The sequence below is a fragment of the Sinocyclocheilus anshuiensis genome, unplaced genomic scaffold (genome assembly GCF_001515605.1).
Source record: "Sinocyclocheilus anshuiensis isolate Anshui unplaced genomic scaffold, SAMN03320099.WGS_v1.1 scaffold990, whole genome shotgun sequence".
In the NCBI taxonomy this organism is placed as follows: Eukaryota; Metazoa; Chordata; class Actinopteri; order Cypriniformes; family Cyprinidae; genus Sinocyclocheilus; species Sinocyclocheilus anshuiensis.
This window is the reverse complement of record NW_015539926.1, coordinates 1,514,237-1,522,699: the sequence shown is the minus strand read 5'-3', so window position 1 is coordinate 1,522,699 and position 8,463 is coordinate 1,514,237. Positions and strand designations below refer to the sequence as shown.

General features: G+C 40.6%; 1 protein-coding gene across 1 annotated transcript; it reads right to left on the bottom strand.

Moving 5' to 3' along the window:
- Positions 1-2,946: 2,946 nt before the first annotated feature.
- LOC107686704 (SKI/DACH domain-containing protein 1-like) lies at positions 2,947-8,008 on the bottom strand. Its single transcript, XM_016483806.1, has one exon. It carries the CDS (start codon positions 7,595-7,597, stop codon positions 5,189-5,191), a length of 2,409 nt encoding a protein of 802 aa, XP_016339292.1. The 5' UTR covers positions 7,598-8,008; the 3' UTR covers positions 2,947-5,188.
- Between the last annotated feature and the right edge of the window lie 455 nt (positions 8,009-8,463).

Here is an 8,463-nt window from a genome sequence, read left to right as displayed (position 1 = left end):
TATATATATATATATATATATATATATATATAGTGTGTTCATATATATCTGTCTATGTCTATATATGTCTCTTATATATGACCAATATATATGGACACACACAATATATACACATACATACATACATAAAATGTAACGGGACAACTCGCTATATAGTGAGTGTAGAAAGTTTCCTGTGAGGGGTAGGTTTATGTGTAGGGTTGGTGTAGGGCAATAGAAAATACAGTTTGTACAGTATAAAAACCCCACAAGGATAGCTGACCAGACTGTGTGTGTGTGTGTGTGTGTGTGTGAATAACCGTTGTAGGATCTCAGTAACCGTGGTAGGATCTCATTGTAATCTGGTTTTCATGTTTTATGACGTTCTCGAGTAACATAGCCTACTGGAGTAAAAAACATTCTAAAAATTGACAGCACGAACTGCTGTTTTTGTGGGATTAACAACATGTTAACTGGTCATCTCGCTATATAGTGTATTGTGTGTGTGTGTGTGTGTGTGTGTGTGTGTGTGTGTGTGTAAGTGTGTAAGTGTGTAAATAACCGTTGAAGGATCTCATTTGCAATCTGGTTTTCATGTTTTATGACATTCTCGAATAATTTACTGGAGTAAAAGGCATTAGAAAATTTGTCAACTCGAACCGTTGTTTTAACAACGTGGTGATGAGCTTTTTTTTTCTTTTTTTTTTTTGCCGGTCACAGCATTATTTTCCTCTCACGTCCTGATCCCATTACAAAAGAAGCTTCCATGAGGCCGCTTATCCTGTTGGTTGAACCACGTGTCTAAATATGAGGCGAACGGTTCTTATCAGTCAGTAAATGGGATAGTTTACCGTGTTTAATAAGTGTTAAGTGTTTAATAACATATAGACTATTTATGCAAAACCTAGGCCTGTTTCATTTATTAAGATTACTATTGACCCCTGTGTGGATTATTAGGATTATTTTTATGGTTGCATTGGCAATTCGGAATGGTGTAGCTAGCCTACTTTTTATAAAAACACATTTACTCTCTATTGTCAATTAAATTCGTCGGTCAGTCACTCAAGATTCATAATTTACCAGATTCAATGCAAAAACTAGCCTATCAATACAACACTTTTACACTTAAAAACATCTTAGGGCTACTTTCTAGGTTAGTTCTTTTCCAGAGTGGAGAACGACAGGCCGAGCAGAAACTTGTTAGGAGACTGAAAATCTTTTCCTTCTGAACAGCCTAATAATGGTGGCCTGTTGAGTTCTGTGAATGAAGAAGCCTCGAGTCCATTCGGCAAAGTCAGGCCTCGAAATTAACCGGTCTGTTTCGCTGTGCAAGATCCGTCTCGCTGTGCCGTGTGTTCGACGTGATATAATTTGTTAATCACCATTTCTAATTTCTAGGATGTGGCCTGCCTTAAACTGCTCTTTTTAAAAAGGCCGTTTTCACACCTACTCAGTTCGCAATGGGTTCTGTTTGGTTAAAGCAGAACATGCAGCGGCTGTCTGATTTAATAGGCCTACCTGTAGATAATATAGCTACACAAAACACATTGATTCAGACGCCTGACCTTGTTTAAATAGGCGTACTTAGTGTTTGTGTATAAATGCTTTGGCCAAGCGATTTTCTCAGTTAATTAAATCATTATTTTTAATCATCATTATTATTACCCACGAGCACTTGCATTTATAAGCTAGGCTACTATACATTTCACAAGATTACTAAAACTTAATCCTGCTGTACCGCTACTGTGTGTATTTCCATTGTGTGACAGATTTATCGCCTTTAACTCTTTTAGGGAGGGCCGATTCCTTTTTGCTTGTGGGCGAAACAGCTTCTATGTGTACATATTAAAGCGTACACAATATCAGACAATATTTTCTTATATTTTATTATTGTAGCTCTATTATTCATTTGCAGTTGTTATAAAATAATTTTATTTTTGGAGATTTGTCTTACGTTGTCTTTTTGGCCCAAAATTCCGAAGACCACGATTTTACACGCACTGGTATAAAAAAAAATATGATGTAGGCTATATTTGAAATGTTAACGCTATGAACCACTGTCATACAATTAAATGTAGTTAATGGTGCAAAGGTTAAATCGGGTGAATTTAATAGTATATAATTCATATAAAATTTACATGTAATTTAGAAGGACACCTACTCTTTCAACCCCCACTCTCCCCACATTTACCAAGGTCTACAAACAAGTGGCTACTGCGACTAGTCTAGCACTTGTTTTGCTTATGCACAAATTACCCAGTTAACAATTTAATTTGTCCCCTATATCTCAGGACGTACCGTTCAGGAGGAATTCTATCTGCGATGCATTTAAGTTCTGGCTAATTGCGCGCCGTTACGGTGACATTTTTAAAACTTTTCCGAAAGCTCTTCTTCCTTCTGGTTCTCTGCATTCAATCTTACCCTCATTGGAGAAAGGAAGTCAGACGAAGACGCTTATCTTGAGCCTAACTGGTCGTAATATCTTAAAGATATCTAAAAACTATACCAGAGACATTGTGCTGCCTCGTCTCAGTCTCCCACGCGGATTAGACAGTTATAAAAACTATGATATGGAAACATGGTAGTGTAACCAGATCATGTCTGTTGTAGACCTCCTCATTTGAAATGTGCGGTTTCTAGACGTCCTTGCTTTTCCTGTTTCCTTTCTCTGGTTAGAGTAGCCTGTATACCCTAAGCGCTCATGTGTGGTTATAGGCTTCTGAGTAGTGTGCTTGAGTCCATAGTGTGTATAGCAGGGCACGAGACCATCGGTTTCTAAACCCCTCCCCCACACTAACACTTTTCTTTACAATAAACAACTTATCTTAAAATTTGAGCTTACATTTGCTGGGACCGCATGTTACCTAAAAAAGGGCCAAACAACGGTTATAATAACAATGAATATTAATGAGTTAAGAGTTAAAAATGAAAGATCACCTCACATCACACTCAGATGTATTTAATGAACAGTTTCACCATAAAAAAAGAAAAAGAAAGTGCTTCAAAATCCACCTCACGTTTTCAAGTTTTCATTTCGAGTGCATTTATCCTACACAACAAGGGTATACAAAAACCAGGAAAATCACAAAAATAAATATGCATTTTTATAAACGACCAGTGACTTCAATTTAAGAAAAACCTCATGTCAAAATCTGACCTCAAGTATTGTAGCAAAAGCAGAAATATAAAAAAAAAAAAAAACTAATCCACCTTGACCAGATAATTCCTAACCTACCATGTTTACAGTGAGTCACCGCCCATTTTTCCATTTCTGTTCATTGTGGAGATCATGCATTTCTTTAACTTAATGGGGTTGTGATGTGTGCGCTACATTCTGTTTAATTTGGCTAGTTTTGAATCCATTCCTCTGAAGTTGGGACGACATAGCTATTCTGTCCGTCCGCAGCAGTGCACTTTGACACAGAACGGAACAAAAAGTTCCTTTTATACGCTCGAGAGAGAGCAGACATTAAATAGTCGCGTTACAAAAATATAGAACTACTATATTTTAATCATTCACCTGTCAGAGTGTCACACTATATCGCATACTGGAACATTCACAAAGCGATGCATGTTTCACTTGTACACGTTAATCAAAACAGTACACGTAATGGGCCTATGCCTTAATACGTTAAATACCCTTTAAAGTCGATTACGTGTTTTCTCAGAATGACGTGAACCCGGTAGCCTCGCTTTAGCCAAATCTGCATAGTCTATGCCCATTTAGTGATAACTCACAGGCGTTGTATTTATGTTTTGTTTAGGAAATTAGAATGCAGTTGAATATTTTCGTCCCTTGGCAACATAATCAAAAAAGTATGAATTTAGCTCATTGGCTGATCCAATCACAGATACAATTTGCTTTTAAAGGCCCGTTTTGGAGGCATTCTGCTTTTGCTGAAGTAAACAAATATGGTACGTCACATTCATCACAAGGCATTTATATGGGGCAGGGTACTCTACTGGAACACCAAGTTAACACTTGCATGTTTTTAAGGTTACGTTTTCGAGTGCCAATGTAATCCATATCCTTGGAAAATAGGCCTAGCAAAAGAAAATACAATCAAAACACCATACGAAAAGGACAAGGCTACTTGAGTCAAAGAGAAATAAACATTTACTAAGTATATACCCTGACCAGAATGTGTGTATATTCCACTAAGCACCGAGGTCTTTTTTTTTCTTTGATTTCGTCATGTATGTAAAAACACTGTTGTTTGCAGTTGTCTGTATGTCTGTAGGTCGCTCCGTTTAAATCGGCAACATTTACAATAAGAACGAGTAGCAAAACCTCCTCTCAAAAGCAAACGAGCATATTGGAAATAGCACCACATTAATAATTACCGATTTTAAAAAGTTTTTTTTTTTGGGGTTAACTTGCGATGGCTCTTTTGCGTAAGAAAATCGAAAAATAAAAACACACGTCACTAATTCACCTTAATGGGCATTAGCAAAGTGCAATGCATGGTAAATTTGTGCTTTAGCTGTTCTATACCTTAAGCTATGGATGTGCTAAAGAAGGAGTTTGATTTGGTGTTTTTCCCTCTATTACATCGTGCAAATCAAACAGCTCTTGATGATTGTCAGTTAGAGGGCCATTGTGTTGGGCCTACCGTGAGAGTTATGGTGCGCTGCGTGTGAGTGAACACAGCCAAGCGCCAACAATTGGGGAGCACCCATAAAATGAATAAATAAGAAAGGTATGGATCAACGGCCTACAGTAATTCAAAAATACAGTATGTGGATGAACCATCAAGGGAAAATACAAAACATTGGCCCAAAATATACCGACAAAGTTAGCTGTTTTAAAAACAAAATCACCATTTTAGTTGACACAGACCTGACAATCACTATAACGCCATCCTTTTGAGAGATGGTTAACCCTGTCCCTGCCTGCAAAATGAGCCAACATTTGCTCCGTGAGAGTCTAGTCCATCAGGTCAAAAACAGCTCCCCGATGTCAATAATGTCATTTTGAAACCAACTGTTTTTTTGTATTTTTTTTTTACTAGACCAGCTTATTATAAATACCTCCGCATAATTCCCGAGTCCCAGACCAGCCTGTGCTATATGAGGACGGTGTGTGCTACATAACAACAGACCAGAAACGTATGCATTGAAAACAACACAACAATGAAAACAAAACAACTAACGGGAATCAGTGCTTGTCACAGTTTTAAGACATTTCCCCCGAGCTCAAAACAACAGTTCACGGGATAACCGAGGCTTTCCTGAATTTCTGGCTTGGAGGGGGAGGAACAACTGAATGACCGAGCTGCCATCTCCACACTGGGTGAGAACGATGAGGCAGTTGGTTACTTCTTAAAGAGTTCAAAGAGTAAGCGGGACTCAAATCTCCATCGCTGCCAATAATGAGAGACGGCGGAGAGGGAAAATTCGCCATGAACCTGAAGGGCTTTTTCAGAGATGCTACATTGGCGCTAGCTCGTTTGCGTTTGCTCGCGCCCGCACAGTCTTCATTCGATCCCTCACTGCTAGCGAATTTTCCTGCAAAACGGGGGCTCCGGTCAACTTTTGCAGATGATTTCGCGGATGTCCTCACACGTTCGGTTTTTGTACCCAAAAGCATCGCCCTGTAGTTTTTCCTGACCCTTGCACCATTCTTGGACTCCCCTTCCTCGGAACAAGGGGTGTTTAAAGTGCTTCGTGATTCCTCGTTACAGGCAGGGTGTTTTTGAACAGAGCTCTCTGAGGCTTTGCAGGGGTCAGTTTCCTTTAAATCGTTACTGATGTGCTGACCATCAGCGTCGTGATCCTTACATTGATATTCCAGAGGCTGATTTGCATATTCATATTCGTCAAAGGTGTCCTCGACTTTAATCTTCACGTTGTTGAGTAAAAATTGTGGCGTTTTTACTGCCCTGTTGCACTCATTGTTAAAGCCTGAGGTACTAACGGGCTCCTCGGTCTCTGTTTTGATAGGTTTTAGAGGTGAAGGCAGTTTCAGGGAAGTTTTCGCTTCCCTCTTGGAATTTGCTGCTAATGAAAGATTGCTGTCAGAAGACTTACAAACCCTTATTTCTTTGTCCGGAACACCGTGGGAGATCAAGGCTTGGGAGCATTTGTTTGCAGAACCCGGTATTCTTTGTTGGGGGAACGCCTTGTTTCCATTTGCATTAGGTGTAAGCCCAGTCTCTTTAATTCTGTTAGCTACAGAGTCTGTTGTCTTTGGATCGTTTGGAAATTCAAGGCGTGATGGTGCTTCAGAGCCTTCGTTTTGTCTTAAATCTGGGAAACAGGTCCGCACCGGGCAGAACTTCTGCACTTTTGCGGCATCACCATCCTTGTGTGCGTCCCTGGACGATGTGAAGTCCGATTTTTGAGTTTTGCCAGTTCGTTCGCAATCCAAAGTAGTCGTTACTCCTTGGTTAGTGGTGATGTTCTGCACATTAGGCCTGTAGTGAAAAGTTGGCTGTAAGAGCAGAGGTGCTTTTGTGTTGAGACTTGAGAACCTCGCACGCCTGAAACGAATACTCTGCACTGAAACTTGACTGGACACAGAGCTCGAATCAGACTGAGAGGAGCTCTCTTCATCGCTGCTGACATCTGAAGAATCCGAGAGAGAGTCATCCTCCTCCTCCTCATCTGAAGTCCCGGAGTTGCTGGTGGTAGAGAAACTCGAGCCGAAATCCGAATCGTTGTTCACCCGTTCTGAGACGGAGCTAGATTCCGTGTCGCTGCTGCAGCTTTCCTGAAAATGTCCAGTGTGCCGAGGATCGACGTATAATCCATGCTCGAGGTGGTGAAACTGGCTTAAAGATCCGTTGGGAACTTTTGGTTTACAGCACTTTGGGACGAACAAAACCGGATGGCTTCTTCTGCTCCTCGACCAAAACTGCCTCGCGCTGCTCTCGCGCTTCCTCTTCCTTTTGTAAAGTAGGTCTGCGTTGCCTTGGTGCTTTGCCTGCGCTGCAATGGCGGACTGATAGAGCAGCGGTTGCCGATTCACAACGTGCCGAAAAAGCGTATGTTTCTGATTAAAAGCCACACAGTTGTCAGGTATTTGATCTGTTTCATAGTTTTTAAAGGGTGTAGATGCCGACTTCGTGACCGGTTGAAAGTCACGGCCGAAGGATTTAGTGTAAATTTGAGGTAGATTTGAGTGAGTGCGAGGGACAGGGTCCTGTCGAACAGCTTTATTTTTGAATGAGAAAGTCTGAGGAACGCCATGCAAACTCAACCAAACTTTCTCTCTCCAAAAGTCACTTCTGGTAGAGGTGCGATTTTTGCCGTCGCACATTTTTTCTGAGGAATTTTTTGTCTTTTCCCTTCTTTTGTTTGATTTCAATACGCGCTCAGTTTTACATGAAAAATACAGTGCCTCAACGTCCTCTCTTGAAATCAGAGTGCATTTAGCTGCATGGAAAGCTATAGAATTTATTGCTTTGAGCTTTCGCAGTTCCTCCAAATCACAGTGATGCTTCTTCACGTTTAAATGGTCCATTCGTTTGTGTACAGTAGTCCGCGGGATATTTTTCAAGAGGTCGGTGAAGACTTGAGAAAGGGCAAACATTTGTTTGCCTTTGATAACCAAATAGCCAAGCTTTACACCCTGCATTTCCTCAAAACCGGATTCCAAGTCCCCCATTTTCTTCATTGCATTAATTCCAACATTTAGAGCGACGGATGTCCTTAGCTTTACTGCTGCTTCTTTATTTCAAGGCATTCTGCTGACCGGTCCTGCATGGGCTTTGACATGTCCACACTGCGTGATGAACAAAAAGTTTTAAATAGAAAAATAAAAATGAAATGGCCTGTTTGAATTAAAACAATCAGTCCATTGACCTGAGCACTGCATGATCGATGGAATGTGTGTGATGTTGCCGACAGGCTGGCTGCTGCCTGTCTGAGCTCCTGTATACCTGCGCTCCCTCAGCTCCCTTCCCATTTGGCCATGAGGAAAAGAGGAAGGTGAACAGCACTGCCAGTGAGAAGGATAAAAAGCGAGGAGAGTATAAGGGAAAAAGAGAGGGAGTGAGCGGCAGAGAGAGCAAGAGAGAGAGGGAGGGAGAGAGAGAGAGAAATAGAGCCCAACATGCAGCTGCTATTCCCGTTGCTGGTTTAGTCACAAATAAAATGACAGTGGGAACTGAGCAAGGCCGGAGACACCTTCATCAATTAATGCCCCCAAAGCCGACGCTGATTGGACGTTACTGACAGGTGATGCAATAAAAATGGATAGTCCACCCATGGCCACCCCCATCCCCCTAGCTAATTACCATACTGTTGTAATCCCACCTCTCTTAGAGCAAATAATTCACTAGTGATAAATTCATGATTAGAAATTAATATTAGTCATTTTGTCGGAGTATTGTTACAACTTTGTGTTGTCGTGGTTGTGAAAAATTATTAATGCTGACAGATGGGTATGTATGTTGGGCAGCATATATATGATGTGCAGCTTTTTATATCATTTATTTTATAAATTAAACATTGTCGTTATGTTTAATTTAAATGCGTTTT